The sequence below is a fragment of the Gopherus flavomarginatus genome, chromosome 16 (genome assembly GCF_025201925.1).
Source record: "Gopherus flavomarginatus isolate rGopFla2 chromosome 16, rGopFla2.mat.asm, whole genome shotgun sequence".
Taxonomy (NCBI): Eukaryota; Metazoa; Chordata; order Testudines; family Testudinidae; genus Gopherus; species Gopherus flavomarginatus.
The window spans coordinates 4,780,627-4,800,031 of record NC_066632.1 but is presented as its reverse complement, the minus strand read 5'-3'; the positions used below and the strand labels follow the sequence as shown (position 1 = coordinate 4,800,031).

Below are 19,405 nucleotides of genomic sequence, written 5' to 3'. Positions count from 1 at the left end.
GTGTGGTACCCTTTAGCTGTGGGCCATGGTTTTCATTCGAGCAGTAGTGGTGCCTCCTTCCTGGGAAAAGCAGTTTTTCAGGGGCATGCTGCCTCTGGCTTCTTGCTAGACCCTGACGGGTGGTGGGTTCAGGTGTTGTTCTAGCACCAACTGGGACCTCAGGGCTTGTGTCTTGGTTGCACTTGCCTCACGCGTCTGACTGCTCTGCCGATCTCCCCAGGAGCTGGCTTCGTTCCTGCTCAGAGCCCAGCGCTAGATCCTGCAGGCTCGGCTCCTGCCCTTGGTTACCTGCGCAGCTCTGTGGAAACTGGGGTTCAGCCTTTAAAGGGAGCGAGCTGGGGCTGATGGAGGAGAGAACCCGGCTTAATTTAGCTCCCTGTGAGCTGGGGCAACCACCCTGCTCCTCCAGTGGAACAAGCCTCTTTAACCCTAGACACAGGATAGGTGAGACCCGCTGTATCCCTGCTGCGATGGGCTCAGCACCCCTGGAACAGCAGGCCCAGTCTAAAGGCAGGGGCAGGCGCTAACCGTGCGAGGCCAGGAATGATTTTGGGACCAGGCCCCCGCTTGTGACACTAGCGGAGTTCAGGCCGGGGTAGAATAGCCAGTGTCCCAATCTTAAATGCATTTATACAACCTGCCCCGTGGCTGCAATGTGGGGGAGGGACCTCCCCACAAGGGAGATCTTACTGCCGGGATGGGGGTGGGTGACACCACCCTCTCTCTGGCTGCCTGTTATTCTACCAAATAACTCTGCTCTGGGTTGTGATGCCCCTATAAGTGGGGGCTCAACCCCCAACACCCTGCCCCACACACACACATGCACCTTTGATTTAAATTCCTCATTACTGGGAACGGTGGGCCTCAGTGGATCCCCCATTGTCTCAGCAGGGTTGGGTCAACATAACCCCTAGTGAAAGGAGTACCTTGGCTTCGTTGTATCTTGCTACACTGCCTGGCACGGGAGGTCTCCAGCTTTGACTTAGGGGGGTGGGTGGGCTCTGTGCATTCCACGCTCGTGTATAAATGGCCCTTTCCGTATCTCGGCTCTGGCTTATTCATTTGGGTAAAACAGCTGCTCTGGGACTGCAGCTTTTGGAGCATGGAGCGTGTGACGGTGGGCTGGGCGGAGTGTCGTGACTTCACCCTAAAGCCATGTTCATCCTAAAGCACATAGTATCCAGTTATGATCTGGGCTCTACAGTGGAAGGACCTGAGTCTGATCCTTCAGCCCTGGTGCCTCTGTGGGCACCAGGCATCGGATCAGCGTTCAGGTCCCCGTACCCATCAGTACCCGGCTCGGATCAGATTCAGTGAGGAATCCTGGGTGTGCAGCATGTTGCGTATATGCTAGGAAGAAGATGGCACCGCTAACACCATAACGGGCTGAGGCTGGCCTTGGCTGATGCTTGCATGGCTGCAATAGGCCTCCCTGCCTGCACTGGTGCTGCACCACAGGAGGGTGGCTGTGGGGTGCCATGGAAGCAATTGATTATACGTATGACTGTAACCCTCCAGGGTCATTATGATCTACAAGGTCACAACAGCACAGCCCCCAGTGTGGGTTATGGCCCTGAGGCTCTCTCCTGCCCCCCGGCCCCTTGATCTAGGCCAGGGAGCTTCCAACAGGTTCCCAGCTGGCAGTGTCAATTCCACCAGCTTAGTGTGAGTTGCTGGCTTCCAGGCTGTGTGGCTCCAGGCAAGGTGGCAGGATCAAGGGGTGGGTTGGAGGGTGGCTGCTGGGGGGAGGGATTGTGCTCTCTTCAGGAGGGTAGAGCCCTAAGCACAAGAGGGCTTCTCTAGGCTATAATGATATCACAAGGGTTCATGCACAGCCACCCTGATCCTGCCTCTGCCACAGCCTTCCTGCATGGCCATAGGCACCTCACTTAGCCACTCTGTGCCTCAGTTTCCTGTATATGAACAGTGAACAGCCCTACCCTGCGGCCCCAAGGCATTGGGAAAATAAATACACTTGCAGGTGTGAGGGGCTCAACTACTACCACAAGGGGGGCTGTTAGTACCATGGGGGGGAGGGGATAACTTATGGGGCAGATGTAGCCTCCCCCCAGCTGTCCTGTCTCTGCCCTTCCCTCCGTGGACTCAGCTGTGAGATTTCCCAGGACCCTGCCTCCGGCCGGGCGGCTGCTGTTGGAAAGTTCCCAGGACTTAAAACACTTGAGCCCAGTCACCATGCTCGGGCACCTCTGTTTATTGAGAGAGGGACTCCTGCACCCCTACAGGTTGGTCAGATGGGCTGGCCTGGCCCTGAACAGCCGCTGGGGGAGTGAGTCATTGCACAGACTACAACACAGGCACATGTTCCCAGCGCTACCACCGGTGCTGGGCAGGGGGCCAGGTGCCCCCCGAGGGGGAGATTGAGGAGAGGGGGAGATCAGGAAACTGGCCTTAAGAGGGTGTAGCACCCTGAGGAAAATGCTGCAAACTAAATGCTCACCCCCTCCTGGGAGCTGTTGCTGTCCCCTGGAACGTGCCTAAGAGGTGCCAGCTAAACTACTTCACTGCCCTCTGCCCTGCCGCTAAACCCACTTGAAGCCGGGGCCATGAGCTGCATCAAACCCTAGTTGAGCGGCTTCCAAGGCTGGTTGCATTAGTAGCCTGCTGGCAAACATGCTGCCCCTAACTCCAGCAAGTACGGTAGTCGTTCCCTCCCTGGATGAGCCATCCCCGCCATCTTCCTACAGGCCTCCCAGATAGTGTCAGGGGGACACAGTCTGATGCCCCGTGGCTCCCTTCGCCAGGGCCACAAGCCCTGGCACACACGAGCTGGGCTGCTGCTTCATGCAGGATGTCTATCACCCCCCGTGGTGGAAGCACAGCCAGACCCACTCCCACAAGTGGGTCTTGGGCAGGGAGACAACTCAATACATCCAGGGATCTAGCCCCAGCTGTGGGAGGGGAGTGGTGCTTAGTGGTTAGAACATTGGGCCAGGCATCCAGACTCCTGAGTTCAATCCCCAGCTCTGGGAGAGGTTGGGACTCCTGGCTTCTATCCCCAGCTCTGGGAGGGGAGTGGGAGTCAGGACTCCTGGGGCCTACACTACAGCAGGACCTCAATCCTCAACTTTTTGCAAATTTAAAAAAAAAAAATCCTTTTTAAAACCCCAAATGTACTTAAAAAAAAAGATACAAAAGAATCAGCTGGTTAAAAAGAGGGCAAAGACTGGGGTGTTGCTAGTCCCCTTGTAGATCCACGCTCCTAAACACGCTGCCTCCTCCCCGCTCCCCACATCGCCCACTGCGCTGGCACCTCCCCCTTGGTCCAAGGTTTTGTGCTTTTACAGTGGTTGTCCACACCGGAAACGAGGGTCGTGGTACAGAGCATGGGAGCGGGGCGAGGGCGGGATGGGGGGATCTATAGCTGGAGCTGCCTGTGTTGTCCAGGGAGGAGGAAGGGGATTGGTGCCTTCGTCTCAAGGAGACTTGTTATAGGACACGTCCCTCCTCTTCCTCCACTGCAGCATCTTGAGGAGGCTGAGGCTGGCTTTGAAGAGCCGGTCGTGCTGGAAGATCATCTGGTGGAAGGCATTCAGAGGCAGGTTCCCGGTGGGGTCGGCGTGTTTCAGGGTGGTCATGGGCGTGTAGAGGCTGTTGGTCTGGTAGCGAAAAGGCGGCTTCTCTGCCATGATCACCTTGGCCGTGTGCTGGGGAGAGCAGAGGACGGGCCTGCCTGTTAGACACTTGACCGACACATCCTAGGCTTAACCCGTACCGGGGCAGATCCCCAGTTGGTATGAAATCGGACACAGCTCCATTGGGGTCAATGGGCCACATCCCCACCTGGCATTTAATGTACAGCACCTAACGCAATGCGGTGCTGGGCCATGATGGGGACTCCTAGGCACTACCATAATACACCTAATAACATACAGCACCTAACACAGTGGGGTGCTGGGCCATGATGGGGATGCCTAGGAGCTACCGTAATACACCTAATAAATAACATGCAGCACCTACACAATGGGGTCCTGGGCCACGACTGGGGCTCCTAGGCACAGCAATAATATAAATAATCATGGCTCCATTGGACTCAATGGGCCAGATCACAAACTGGTGTAAATCAGCATCACTCTGATTACCACTTATTGTTGGTACTGGTAGCGCCTACGAGCCCCAGCCAGGGCTCAAGCCCCACTACATTGGCCACTATATGTTATTTATTAGGTGTATTACAGTACTGCCTAGGTGATGGGGGGTGGGGGCAGCTGGGAGCCAGGACCCCTGGGTTCTGTTCCCAGCTCAGGGAGGGGAGGAGAGGAGAGTGGTTAGAGAAGGGGGGCTGGGAGCCAGGACTCCTGGGTTCAATCCCTGCTCTGCAACTCCCTTCCCTTTTCAATGCCTCAGTTTCCCCTCTCTGTAAAACAGGGATAGCTGTGCCCAGCTCAACAAAAATGCTTTTTATCTATGGATCTCGAAGCGCTGAGCACTAACATACTTGCTTCACCGCTGGTCGCCCTGCCCTTACACAGACCCACACCCCACCCCACGCGGCAGGTGGCTAGGACAGAGGCCGAGCAGCATCTTAAGGTTGAGCCCAGAGATGATGTTAGCAGCCCCGGCTGCTCCAGGTGCCACCACTAGATTTAGGGGTGCTTAGAACCTCTGGCAAGCAGGCCCCTAGGATCTAACTATCCACCCATCCTCCCTAGGTCCCCAGTGGTCAGTGTGGTTAGAGCCAAGCGCTATAGGGCTAGGAAGGGGGTAGTGGGTCAGTGTGAGTGCAGGAGGGTGGGGAGATGGCTCCCTACCTCAGCCACCTCGTCCGGCGACTGCCCCAGCACCGTGAAGACTTCCTTGGAATAGGCCATGTAGAAGCCTTGGAATATATCCAATGTCTCCTGGTCAACGGCAGACAGGTCCATGCAGGCGGCTTCTTCGTAGAGTTTCCTTTCGAACTCGGTCACCACCGGTCCAGGTTCGATCAGGCTGATGCTGGGGAGGAGCAGGAGACAGTAACACATCACAGCTCATGTAGCCAGCTAGGGCCTGGCTCCAGGCTCGTTAGGGCACACGCAGACAGGAGGTGCCATGCAGGGACAAAGCGCTGGGTCGCACAGCTTGGGGCACCACCTCCATAGACCAGTGGGCCTTCTAGTCCAGCACCCCACCTGCTGCCCCTCCCATATCAGACCACCCACCCCTTCCTCCTTCCACCTTTCATCCACCCACTGCTCCACCCATCCATTCCTCCTTCTACCTATCCACTGCTCCCTCCTTCCACCCCCACACCTTTTCCTCCTTTAATCTACGCACTGCTCCACCCATTCCTCCTTCCAGCCCTTCCTCCCTCTATCTACCCACTTCTCCCTTCCTCCTGCCACCCGCCTACCTCCATCCCTTCCTCCCACCAACTCTGGGGTCCCACCTCCCTGCACTGCCATCTGAGGCCACGTCCACACTACAGAGTAAAATCGAAATTAATAAAATCGATTTTAAAAAACAGGTTTTATAAAATCGATTTTACGCGTCCACACTAGGGCACATTACTTTGGTGGTGTGCGTCCATGGTCCCAGGCTACCATCGATTTCCGGAGCGGTGCACTCTGGGTAGCTCAGTAAAAGAATGGGACCAATAACTTCGACTTCCGTCCACACTAACCCTAAATCGATATAGTAATATTGATTTTAGGGTTACTCCTCTCGTTGAGCAGGAGTACAGAAATCGATTTTAAGACCCCTTAAAATCGATTTTAAGTGCCTTGTAGTGTGGACGGGTACAGCGTTAAATCGATTTAACGCTGTTTAAATCGATTTAACGCTGTAGTGTGGACCAGGCCTCAGATGGCTGGGCCATACAATCCAATATCCTTACACCTGCGCCTAAGGTCCCAGCACTGCGGTTGATACCTCCCCTTCCGTGCACCCACGATGCACTAAGCCAACAGTGCTAGGATGCCCATGGGGTGGAGGGGAGGGAGAGGCCCTCTGGAGCCCACCCCTCATAGCCTCAGTATGTCCATCCCTCTTATCTGAGCACCAGCAAAGTCAGCAGTGGTGGGGGCTGCCCAGTCATTGTAATGGATCAACAGAGCAACCAGGCACCTCCCATCTGCTCCCTGTAGCCACCTGCCGGCAACCCCTCCAAGCTTCAGACGAGGAGCGGCTGGGAATGTCCATTGCCCCCCTGCAGCACTGGGGCTTATCTCCCCTACACAGCCCTGCCCCCAGGACTTACTTCACTCCGAACTTTAGCGCCTGCAGGGCCAAGCTCTCACAGAAACCCTCCACAGCGAACTTGGAGGCGGAGTAGATGTCGTTGAAGATGAGGCCTGGGGAGCAGAGGGGAGAGCGGTGAAGCAGCGGGAGAGGAGGAAGCTGGGCTGGACAAGGGTGAGGCTCTGCTCTGCTGGGAGGGCCTGCCCAGAGCTTGCTGAGTGGTTGGCCACCGGGGAGGGGAGACACCTGCCTGTGGTACTGACCAGAATTGTCCCACCAGCTCCTGGGGCTCCCCCGTCTGTCTCCTGGCTTATGTATCGAGGCAGAGACCAGCTTCTTGCTCTGCGTTTGTACAGCACCTAGCACAGCAGGGCCCTGGGCCATGGCTGGGGCTCCTGGGGGCTACCGTAATACACTTAATAAATACCATACAGAACCCAGCACACTGGGGTTGGTGTCTCATGGAGGGTGAGAGAGCCCAGGGCTCAGGGTCCCAGCAGGAGAGTAACGAGTCAGGGTCTCATGCTGGGGGAAGGGGGCAGGCTGGGGCTCTGGGTAGTTTCCACACAGCGTGGGCCCATCACTTCCCACAGAAGCCTGGATCCGTCCCCCGTCCCCGCCCCCAAATCAGCAAGATGCAGCCGGTCCCCAGGGGCCACAGCCCCCCACCCCACCCCGGTCTCACCTTGCAGTCCCAGCACGCTGCTCATCACCACGATGTGGCCCCGGCGCTGGCGCTTCATGTCGGGGAAGATTTCGCGCACCAGCCGCACCAGCCCAAAGAAGTTGGTGTCAAAGAGACTCTTCATGGCAGCGACGCTCTGGCTCTCCACCGGCCCGATCATGCCCATCCCCGCGTTGTTCACTGCAACGGAGGGGGGCGTGAGAGCCCCAGGAACCCCCCCAGGGTATGGCAGCTGCTGTAGCTCCCCCCTCCACTGGGAGGGTGAGCGCAGACTGGGAGTGGGGAGCCCCACTGAGATGGGGGGAGCCAGGATCCCCTTTTCCCTCCAACTCCAGTCACCAAAGGCAGAGGCACAAATGGCCCAGCCAGCTCTCTGGCTGGCCCCATCCGTGAGGCTCCGGATCCTTTCCTGCAGGTGAGGCGACCCCTAGATGGGCCCATCCAAGGTCATGGAGGACACCCGGCTAGATGGGTCCGTGGGTCTGATCCCATATGGCGTTTCCTTCGCTTCCCCTGAGCAGAGGCTCAGCTCTGCTGGGGAACGCATCGAGATCCCTGCTTTACGGAGTGACCCCTTCCCTGTTCAGCCGAACCCTCCGCTGGGTCACCACCCAGCAAGGCCAGTTAGGCGCATGTACGTGAGACCCTGTGTCAGCTGCCCCCTGCCCCACACAGCAACCTTAGCGCCGAAGAGCCAGCACCTGCCCTCACACTTGTGGCCAGATTTTTAGTGGGGGCAAATGGGCAGGGCGAAGCCACCCAGCTCCTCCATTTACACCAGCCTCCCCTCTGAGCCCTACACCCCTTTACCAACACATGCAGTGATTTCCCTACTCCCCCCCCCCCGAATTTCCCCAATACCCCCCCTAGTTTTGTGAGCTAGTTACATACCAATTTAGTGACTGTTTGGAAATCTGAATTTAAACTGAAATATTAATACACACTTTAAAAGCTTATACAGTGAATGATAAAATATGTGTAACTGAAAAAGTATAATAGATATGAAAAGTATGAACATAGACTAGCTTCCTTGCTTCCTTATGCAGCTGTTGTTTTTTATGATGTCAGTGCATTCATTTCGGTGATGTTGATCAACCTAATAATTTCAAATGATGATTTGTAAGCAAAGTCTAAATGAGCTCTCCCTGACAGCTAGTGATGAGCTGGGGCTGCGGGGAAAGGCTTCAGGGCCAGATCGTATTTACATTCACACCTAATCTACCTAGGTATCCAGCAAACAGAGCTGTGTTGTCCAAGTGATAGATTTTGCCTGGGGTTGGGTTACAAACCACTTGAATGTGGGGGGACTGAGGGATGAAATGTTGTTCTTGTTGTATGAGTAAAGGGCAGTAGAACTGTACTTAGCCTGTGATGATTTGAAGACATCAAGAGAGAGGGTGGGGACCTGTCCCTCTCCACTGTTTAATGACAGAGCTGATTAGGCTCCATAGAGAGTCTTTTGCTCTGTTAAGTGACCACTGCAGCTGAAATCACTGACAATCACATCTAAGTGCTTAGTCCTGTTGTGGGGACAGTGGCCCTGTGGGTACAGTGTTTTTGTGTAAGAGACAGCCCAGACTGCACGAGCAGTGAGCGAGCTTCCCACACTGAGAGCTCAGCTGAAATCACTGAGAGCTGGTGGAACCTCAAGGGACCGACTCGCAGAGGTCACAGTGGCAGGTGGCAGCAGAAGGTGACAGCGCAGGGCCACTGGCAACGGAGTGGTGAAGTGAACAGTGGCACAACGAACAGACGTGGTCAGAGCAAACAGTGAGCAGCTGGAGGAACAAGCAAGGTGCCTTCTTGTCCCCCACCTGGGAGGTGTACTCACGTGAAAGCATCTCTGAACTCTGAGGCCATGGCTACACTTACAGTTCTGCAGCGTTGGTAGTTACAGCTGTGTTCGTACAGCTGTGTAGGGCCAGCGCTGCAGTGTGGCCACACTGACAGCTACCAGCGCTGCAGTATGGCCACATTTGCAGCATTTGCAGCGCTGTTGGGAGTGGTGCATTGTGGGCAGCTATCCCAGCATTCAAGTGGCTGCAACGTGCTTTTCAAAAGAGGGCGGTGGGGTGGAGTGTGACAGAGAGCGTGGGGGAGACAGAGAGAGTGGATTTTTGGAGCTGACACTGTTCTCAGCTCCCTGCCTTGCAAGTTCTAAGGACTGGAAGACCACAGTGCCTACCTTCAATCATTTTAAAAGTTCTGACCTCTTCCCCCACCCCTCTCTCATTCACTAAATGCAAATTATGCACTCCTAAATAGCCGTCAGACCAGATAAGCATCTGCTCAACAGGGACTTCCCCCTCCCCCTCTGCCGTGTGAGAGTGCTGTTTCTCTCTTCAAGCAAACAGCTCTGAACATTGCAAAGTAATTCCCCTGCCTGCCTCCGCTCGCTCAGCAAACAGGAGCTGTGTTTGTTTTTTAAATAAGCAGTTTGGCTGAACTCCGAGCTCTCCCTTTCTTCCGGTTTGTTGTGGACAGGAATTCTGGGATACCTCCTTATACCCCAGAGGTCAATAAAAGCACTGGTGGGGTCCACACTTGCTGACCAGCGCTGGATCACCAGCGCTGGAATCGCTACACCCGAGGCTCGACCGGGTGTACAGCCAGCGCTGCAATCAGGGAGTTGCAGCGCTGGCCGTGCTTTGCAAGTGTGGCCACATCCTAAGTTGCAGCGCTGTAACCCCCTCATCAGCGCTGCAACTCTCTAGTGTAGCCATGGCCTGAGTCTCCACTGACCAAGGACAACACCGGTGAGTGGAGTGCGGTGGAGGGAAAAGCAAGGGGCATGTTAAATAAACATTTGTTTGTTGGACTATATTTTAGTCACTTTGCTCCAGAATGCTAGATTTGTGACTGAGAATGGAAACTTATATAAATATGTTTCCTAGTAGGCCAAGATTTTTAAAATGCATTATTTGCCGAGGTTGTCATCTCACATTGTTGCTATCTTGAGAGGTCATTATGTTGGGGAGTTTCTGTACTAAACATTTTTATTATTATAATTAATTTTTTACATAAGAATGGTCATACTGGGTCAGACCAATGGTCCATATAGCCCAGTACCCTGTCTTACAACAGTGGTCAAGGCCAGGTGCTTCAGAGGGAATGAACAGAACAGGTAATCATCAAGTGACCATCCCTTGTTGCCCATTCCCAGCTTCCAGCAAACAGGCTAGGGACACTCAGAGCACGGTGTTGCACCCCTCCTCATCCTGGCTAATAGCCACAGATGGACCTGTTCTCCAGGTATTTATCTAGTTCTTTTTATAATCCTGTTATAGTTTTGGTCTTCACAGCATCCCCTGGCAAAGAGTTCCCTGGGTTGACTTTATATTGTGTGAAGAAGTACTTCCTTTTGTTTTTTTAAAACCTGCTGCCTATTAATTTCATTGGGTGACTGCTAGTTCTTGTGTTATGTGAAGGATTAAATACAATTTCCTTATTCACTTTCTTTGCACCAGTCAAGATTTTGTAGACCTCTATCATATCCCCATTAGTCAGGACTAATGGGGATATGGTGCCTGATGCAGTCCTGCTCTGTATCAGTGGCACCAGGCCAGGCAGGACTGCATCTCTCATTTCTGAGGTGGTTTGTTAGTCACACAGAGCCCAGGAAAAAACAATTACAAGTGTCTTTCCCACCAGAAGCAAGTTTTAGTAGTGCACAAAGTTCTGTCTGAAATGCGGACAGGCAGGTTAAAAGGGTTCCATTAGTCATCTCTTTTCTAAGCTGAAAATTCCCAGTCACTTTAATCTCTCCTCCTGTTTCATACCCCTGATCATTTTAGTTGCCCATCTCTGTACCTTTTCCAATTCCAATATATATTTTTTAGGATGGGTGACCAGATCTGCACGCAGTGTTCAAGGTGTGGCCATACCATGGATTTATATAGAGGCAATATGATTTTTCTGTCTTATCATCTATCCCTGTCTTAGTGATTCCCAACATTGTTTGCTTTTGTGACTGCTGCTGCACATTGAGTGGATGTTTTCAGAGAACTATCCACAATGACTCCAAGATCTCTTTCTTGAGTGGTAACAGCTAATTCAGACGCCTTCATTTTGTATGTATAGTTGAGATTGTTTTCCAATGTGCATTACTTTGCATTTATCAACATTGCATTTCATTTGCCATTTTGTTGCCCAGTTACCCAGTTTTATGAGCTCCCTTTGTAGCTCTTCGCAGTCTGCCTGGGACTTAACTATCTTGAATAGTTTTGTATCATCTGCAAATTTTGCCACCTCACTGTTAACCTATTTTTCCAGATCATTTATGAGTATGTTGAACAGTAATAGTCCCAGTACTGACCCCTCAAGGATACCACTATTTATCTCTCTCCATTCTGACAACTGATAATTTATTCCTACCCTTTGTTTCCCATCTTTTAACCAGTTACTGATCCATGAGAGGACTTTCCTCTTACCCCAAGATGGCTTACTTTTCAAAAGTCAATTTAAATTAGATACTTTTTTTAAAAATGTATATTTATTTAGAAATCTAGACCTGTTATGTGTTTTGGTGTAAATTGCATTATTCTTATGTTAAATTTGCATAATCCTAACAAAACATTTACTTTATTCATATCTCTTTTATATATCTCATTGGTCCTGACACCCCCCTTGTAAATTCGAACACCCACCCTAATTTCAATTCCTGGGGAAACCACTGAACACATGTGTGAGCACAGGACGTTTCACTAATGCACCCTGGAGTCGGGGGCAGAGTGGAGTAGAGACTCAGGGGGGCAAATGCAGAAGCTACCTGTAAGGGGCTCTGTAAATTACAGGCTAGAAATTGGGTGGAGTCTAAGTGGGTGGGGCCTAAAGGGATGGGGCTTAAGTGGGCGTGTCTAAGGTACCCAAGACAAGACATTCCTTAGCCTCTCTCCTCTGGAGGAACCCCCAGCTGCTCCAGCCCCTACTCCCACGGTGCCTCTGTGGGGTGAGGGAAGAGCGCAGCAGTCCCCCAACTTCCCCCCACCGGATGCGTTTCAAGGAAGGCGGCCCATGCAGCCCCGAGAGGCTGGGCCGGCTCTCCTACCGAGCACGTCCACTCTCCGCTGGGGAATGCCCTCCACGCAGCGCCGGATGGATTCCTCGCTGGTCACGTCCATCTGGCGGATTTCCAGGGTCTTGTCCAGTGCCGGCCCCGCCTGCTTCTCCAAGGCCTCCCGCTTGTCCAGGTTCCTCATGGTGGCGATGACTAGGCAGAGAGATGGAGGGGGCAAGGGGGTTCAAACCAGCCAGGAAGCTCAGAGCCCCACTCCTGTGCTAAGCAAGCTCAGGCCTGCTTGGTGCTTGGATGGGAGACTCCCAGGGCTAAGATGGGTGCTGCAGGGTGAGGGGCTCAGTAGGGAGCACAGGGGTGGGGCTCTGTCTGCACAGACTCTGATGCACTAGGGGGAACTGTACTGCAAAATTAGAGTGGGGGCTTAGTAGAGGGTGCTCTCCCCTTGCAGGCTATGCCAGTGTGGCACCAGTGGGTGCTGTGAGGCAGAACGGTGCCATTTACCTGGTCAGTGTCCGCCCCATCAGAGATTGCAGGGCAATTTTCGCAGGATGCTGGATGCCCCTCCCTGCCCCACCCGTTCGCTAGTTACATTCTGCCTCCCTAGCGTCTCCCTGCAGCTTCGACTGAACAAAGCACTCTGCGCGTCTTGGTCCTAAACTCCCATGCATACAGTTGTTACACACCAGCCAAACCCTACTCCAGAGGTGGCTGCATCTCCGCAGTGGCTGAACAATCTCTGCATTAACAGCTGATGTGCCCCACCCCAGACGCAGCTGCATCTCAGCAGCAGGTGAGCAAACCCTGCATAAATTGTTCCCACACCTCATCCCACCCCAAAGGTAGCTGCATTTCAGCACTGGTTGAATGATCTCTGTATTAACAGCAGCCACATCCCACCCCAGAGGTGGCTGCATCTCAGCGGTGGGAGAAGTGATTCGGTACATAGGGCTATGAAGCTCCTGGGGACAAAAGGCCATAGAAATTGTAAGATCATTATCATTTCTCTGCCCTATGCGGCATGTTCCTCCTCTTCTCCAGCTCTTTATAATCCTCAGCCCAATCCTCTCACCTCGGAATCTCTTCAGCTCATCTTTAGCTAGCCGGACGGCCAGAGCCAGCCCGATCCCAGAGGAGCAGCCAGTCAGCAGCACGTTCCTGCAGGACATCCCTGTCTATCTGTCCAGACAAGAGAAGTCAGGTTCAAAGAGGGTGGAGAGAGTGGGGTCTAGTGGTTAGAGTATGACGGTTGCAACTCAGGACCCCCTGGGTTCTAGCTGCTGCTCTGGGAAGGGAGCAGAGCCTAGTGGTTGGGGGCGGGGGAGAATCGGGAGTTGGGACTCCTGGGTTCTAGCTGCAGCTCTGGGAAGGGAGCAGGGCCTAGTGATCAGAGGGGAGGATGGTGTTGGGAATCAAGACTCCTGGGTTCTATCCCCAGCTCTGTGGAGAAGAGCTAGGCTTAGTGGGCAAAGTAGGGGCTGGAGGTGTTAGGACATAGATCTACTCAGTTGTGCCAGTCCCATCTCCCCCTTCACTGATCTGGCTGCCCTCTACGTGACCCGCCCGCCAGCCTCTGATCTCGGTCTCTTCCTAGGAGAGGATTTCCACCAGGTGATGTGGTGCCAGCCTTAGCCCATCCCCCTCCCGCGGGGAGAACATGTTGTTCTATTCTGGAACCGTCTCAGCCTCTTATTCCCGCAGCCGGGGCTGGGCCCGGCTCCGCCCATCAGCTCAGGGGAGTGAAGAGCCCAGCCCCCGAGCGCCGTAACTAACCTCCCTAACCCCTGGTGTAAAGGCAGCTAGATGGGACGCTCCTGTCGCCCGGGGAGGGGGTGTTCTCACGCTGCCAGAAACCTGCTGCTGCTGCTGCTGGACGCGGCATCTACACCCCAGGGCTTCGGCGCGGCCGTGTCAGCATGCTTGGGAACAGGGCGGGGGGTGGGGTGTGAATCAGGGCTTGCGGGTGACCCAGCTCTGCCGGAGCATGGGGGGCAGACGAGGGCAGTGGTTCAGTTTCCTGGCTCGGCCTCTGGGCGACCTTGGGCAAGGCACTGCAGCTCTGTCCCTCTTTCTCCACTCCCTTCCTTGGTCTATTTCGGCTGTGAGCTCTTTGAAGCACCACTGGCTCTCGCCCGGCACAGTGGGCCCCCCACAATCACAGCTGAGGTCTCTATGGGATACCACAACACCTCTAATAACCCGACAAGCTGGCCAACGTCAGGTTTCATCTGCGGATGCGTTTGACAGGCCAGACACAACAGCAGGGCCCTATGCCAAGGCAGTCAGCAATTAAAAATTAACGAGCACCAGCTCCCCATGGCAACTCCTGCCCTGGATCTCAGTTCACCATGCCGGATCCTCACCTTGGATCTCTCCCCTGACCCAGTTCAGACTCAGCAAGGCTGCTCTCAGGCCAGCCGCAGAGCTGGGTGGGGAATTATAACCAGTCAAAGGGCAGAACCTGGGCTATTATTCCTCTAAGCTTTGATTTCTTTGGGGACAAAAGGCCCATCCTGCTGATCTCACCCGGCTGAGAATTCCACCACAGTTGGGAAGCACGGGCAGGCGGGTACAGAGAGCTGGCAAAGGGGCCACGGGACGATTACCGAGGGGGTCAGGCCTGCGAGGAGGAGGTCCTTCTCCAGGTTTATTCCTGTTCAGTTACGCTCTGTTATAACCTACTTTTCTATTGATCAAGGCGATAAAAGTTCTTTAAAAAGGGAGCCAGAAATTCACAGCTGATGCCTGAGCAGGTGTGATATACACAAAACAAGTCCAGTTGCTCATAGGATGAGAGGCCTTTTAAATGCAACACTGGAAAATACAGTAGGAAGATAGAGGACATGAAAAATGGGTGTTGCCATACTAACTATAACGAGAAGAATCAATTAAGGTGGGCTATTATCAATAGGAGAGAAAAAAACCTTTTGTAGTGATAATCAGGAGGGTCCATTTCCAACGGTTGACAAGAAGGTGTGGGTAACAGTAGGGGAAAAAATAGCATGGGGAAATAGTTTTTACTTTGTGTAATGACCCACCCACTCATAGTCTTTATTCAAGCCTAATTTAATGGTGTCCAGTTTGCAAATTAATTCCAATTCTGCAGTTTCTCATTGGAGTCTGTTTCTGAAGTTTTTTTGCTGGAGTATCGCGACTTTGAGGTCTGTTATTGAGTGACCAGGGAGGCTGAAGTGTTCTCCCGCTGATAATAGCCCACCTTAATTGGTTACTCTCATTATAGTTAGTAAGGCAACACCCATTTTTTCATGTCTTCTGTGTATATATATCTGCCTTCTGTATTTTTCACTGCATGCATTTGATGAAGTGGGTTTTAGCCCATGAAAGCTTATAATCAAATAAATATGTTAGTCTCTAAGGTGCCACAAGGACTCCTCATTCTTTTTGCTGATACAGACTTACACGGCTACCACTCTGAAACCTGTCACTTCTAGGACTGTAATTTTGGACTATGGGGCACCTACAAGACAGAGCTGAGACTGGGGTCCTCTGTCACGCACTGGTCGTTGCACAGAGTAAGAGACGGTCCCTTCCCCAAAGAATCTAAAGTGACAGGCAGACAAAGGAGAACTGGGCTCAGTTTCCACCTTTGCCACATGCAGACCTGAGGCAAGTTATGGCATACGCATGCCTCAGTTTCCCTGCCTGCAAACTGGGTACAATAATAATTCCTTATACCCAGCCTTCCTCTGTGCATACTGTAAAATCTTCAGGGCTGGGACTGTCTCTCACTATGTGTCTGTGCAGGATCTGGCATGATGGGGGCCCGTGTACCGCCCGGCACGATGCGGGGCAGGCCCTGGTCACGGCTGAGGCTCTGTGCAAGGCCCTGACCTCAGTGCTTCTGTAATACCAACACTAATGAAATGCAGAGGGGGTGTCAGTGTTTCACCCAGGCCTGCGGGTCAGAGAAGGCCCAGAACCCAGGTAGGTCACCCCCGAACCCAGTGAGCACCAAGGGCCTATACAAGCTGTACCTGACCACGCCTGGAAGAGATGGTCCAGGATGACTCAGGGGGACTCCGGGGCTGTGGGCGTCTGATCCAGGTGGGATTAAGGAGGGGAGATGGTCAGCACTCAGTACAATAAACCACTCCCTGGAAACTCATGATTACTGCTCAAAATGGCACCATCCTCAGAGCTCTGTCCTTCCCTGGCTCCCGGGGAAAGCAGCAGTCACAGCAGCTGTAGCTAGCCTGACTAATCCTGGCTTATTCTGGTGCTAGATCCTGCAGGGTCAGGCTATATATAGAAGAAGGGGCTCCTCTCCCCACAGGAAGGTCTCCGCTGGGCCTCCCCACCCCGGAAGGTGGTTCTCAGGCCAGCTCCCCAGAGAGCCACTCTGTGCTGTGCTTCTAATGGACACTCACCCTGCACCCCCACACCCCAAAACACCCCGTCTCTGCTGCAGACCCAGTTCCCAACACCCCCATTGCACTTTGCACTCCACGTCCAGATGCACCCCCCTCCCAGGGATCCCTAGCTCCCAGATCTTGCTCCCCAACACACCCCTGCTCTCATAGCACCCCGATCTTCCCTGCACCCCCCCGGCTTTTCCCCTTCCCCAACACACCCCCTGCTCTCATGGCACCCCGATCTTCCCTGCACCCCCCCGGCTTTTCCCCTTCCCCAACACACCCCTGCTCTCATAGCACCCCGATCTTCCCTGCACCCCCCCGGCTTTTCCCCTTCCCCAACACACCCCCTGCTCTCATGGCACCCCGATCTTCCCTGCACCCCCCCGGCTTTTCCCCTTCCCCAACACACCCCTGCTCTCATGGCACCCCGATCTTCCCTGCATCCCCCCGGCTTTTCCCCTTCCCCAACACACCCCTGCTCTCATGGCACCCCGATTTTCCCTGCACCCCCCCGGCTTTTCCCCTTCCCCAACACACCCCTGCTCTCATGGCACCCCGATCTTCCCTGCATCCCCCCGGCTTTTCCCCTTCCCCAATGCACCCCGCTCTCATGGCACCCCGATCTTCCCTGCACCCCCCCGGCTTTTCCCCTTCCCCAATGCACCCCCAGCTCCCCACTCTTCCCAGTGTATCCCTGGGTCCGCCTGGGCCCCGATCCGCGATGCACCCCAATCTCCCAGCCCCCCAGGATCGGGGGAAGGCTGAGCACAAGGCGAAGACATGGGGGGAAGCCCCTTGCTGCCGGATTCCGCTGCCCTTGGAGCTCCGAGCCCAGCCCCCCGCCTACCTGCACCGCTGCGAGCTGGGTCGGCAGCGGCTCCCGCTCCGGCTCCTTCTCCCGACCGGCCGAGGGAAACGCCCCGCGAGCCCGCAGCACGCCGGGGCTTGTAGTCCCTGCCAGCCGGCCTCCCCCGGGGCGTGGGGCAGAGCCCTGCCCAGCGCCCCCCCGTGCCCCGCCCTTCCTGCCTGTCCCCCCCCCCCCGGGAGCGGTGAGGGGCACCCTCTGGCCATCCCCACCCGCTGCAAGGTAACTCGGGGTGCAGGGTTATGGTAGGGTCGAAGCCTGCCGCTGGGGCTTTGTTATGGTAGGGTCGGAGCATGCACGTGGGCCTTTGTTATGATAGGGTCAGAGCCTGCGGATGGGGCTTTGTTATGGTAGGGTCGGAGCATGCACGTGGGCCTTTGTTATTGTAGGGTCACCTGTGCAGTAGCTTGTTATTGTAGGGTCGGAGCCTGCCGATGGGGCTTTGTTATGGTAGGGTCGGAGCATGCCAATGGGGCTGTGTTATGGTAGGGTCGGAGCATGCATGTGGGCCTTTGTTATTGTAGGGTTGGAGCCCCCGATGGGGCTTTGTTATTGTAGGATTGGAGCATGCACGTGGGCCTTTGTTATGGTAGGGTCAGAGCCTGCGGATGAGGCTTTGTTATGGTAGGGTTGGAGGATGCACGTGGGCCTTTGTTATTGTAGGGTCACCTGTGCAGTAGCTTGTTATTATAGGGTTGGAGCCTGCTGCTGGGGCTTTGTTATTGTAGGGTTGGAGCCTGCCGCTGGGGCTTTGTTATTGTAGGGTTGGAGCCTGCCACTGGGAAGAATGGGGAGCTAGGGGGTGCATTGGGGAAGGGGAAAAGCCGGGGGGGTGCAGGGAAGATCGGGGTGCCATGAGAGCAGAGGTGTGTTCGGGAAGCGGAAAAGCTGGGGGGGTGCAGGGAAGATCGGGGTGCCATGAGAGCAGGGGTGTGTTGGGGAAGGGGAAAAGCCGGGGGGGTGCAGGGAAGATCGGGGTGCCATGAGAGCAGGGGTGTGTTGGGGAAGGGGAAAAGCCGGGGGGGGTGCAGGGAAGATCGGGGTGCCATGATGCAAATGGGGCTTTGTTATGGTAGGGTCACCTGTGCAGTAGCTTGTTATTGTAGGGTTGGAGCATGGACACGGGGCTTTGTTACTGTATGTGGCTCATGACAGCTGAGTCGCTGCTGCCCTTGATTCATTTTTATATGTGCACTTTATTTTGAAGTAGCCAAGCTCTGAAGTGTTTGTCTGAGGTGTTTTTTGAGGTTTGGGCCATTTTGTTGTGCAGTTCCAAACAACTGTTCTCCAGGGCTGATCCGCTGTCCATTTATACATTTTGTAGGGGAGGGATAGCTCAGGGGTTTGAGCATTGGCCTGCTAAACCCAGGGTGGTGAGTTCAGTTCTTGAGGGGGCTATTTAGAGAACTGGGATAAAAATCTGTCTTGGGAATGATCTTGCTTTGAGCAGGGGGTTGGACTAGCTGACTTTCTGAGATCCCTTCCAACCCTGATATTCTATGGATGAAATTGCACAGCATTACCATGCACTTGTAGTGACTATGACCAGCTAACATATTTCCAAACACAACTTGCTGGGTCTCATTGTGTGGTGTGAGGCCCTCCGTGTTCTGACCTCAAAAATGCTTTTGAGATACAAAAAAAGTTCAATTATAAATACTTTAAAATAATAAAGGGGGAAACTGCAGTATGTTACCTACCACTTAAATCAGCTTCTGGACCACATGACTGGAGGATAGGGAATGTGATGCTAATTTTTTTAAAAGGCCCCAGAGGCGATCTTGGTAATTACAGGCAAGTAGGATTAACGTCAGTACCAGCAAATTGGTTGAAACTAAGGTAAAGAACAGAATTGTCAGACACACAGATGAATATGATTTGTTGAGGAAGAGTTAACACGGCTTTTGTAAATGGAAATCATGCCTCACCAATCTACTAGAATTCTTTGAGGGGATCAATAAACGTGTGGACAAGAGTGATCCAGTGCATATAGCGTACTTGGACTTTCAGAAAGCCTTTGACAAGGTCCCTCGTCAAAGGCTCTTAAGCAAAATAAGCAGTCATGGGATAAGAGGGAAAGTGCTCCCATGAACTGGTTAGAAGATAGGAAAAAAGGATAGGAATAAGTGGTCATTTTCAGAATGGAGAGAGGTAAATAGTGATGTTTCCCAGGGATCTGTACTGGTGCCTGTGTTGTTCAACGTATTCATAAATAATCTGGGGAAAGCTGTAATTAGTGAGATGGCAAAGTTTGCAGATGATAACTATCTTGAGTAATTTTGTAAACC

General features: G+C 53.7%; 1 protein-coding gene across 1 annotated transcript; it reads right to left on the bottom strand.

Moving 5' to 3' along the window:
* Window positions 1-2,196: 2,196 nt before the first annotated feature.
* LOC127035319 (retinol dehydrogenase 8-like) lies at window positions 2,197-13,372 on the bottom strand. Its single transcript, XM_050925044.1, has 6 exons — window positions 12,949-13,372; window positions 11,910-12,071; window positions 6,863-7,042; window positions 6,197-6,290; window positions 4,770-4,953; window positions 2,197-3,665 (listed from the first exon to the last, which is right to left on the bottom strand). Exons 1-6 carry the CDS (start codon window positions 13,043-13,045, stop codon window positions 3,435-3,437), a joined length of 948 nt encoding a protein of 315 aa, XP_050781001.1. The 5' UTR covers window positions 13,046-13,372; the 3' UTR covers window positions 2,197-3,434.
* Between the last annotated feature and the right edge of the window lie 6,033 nt (window positions 13,373-19,405).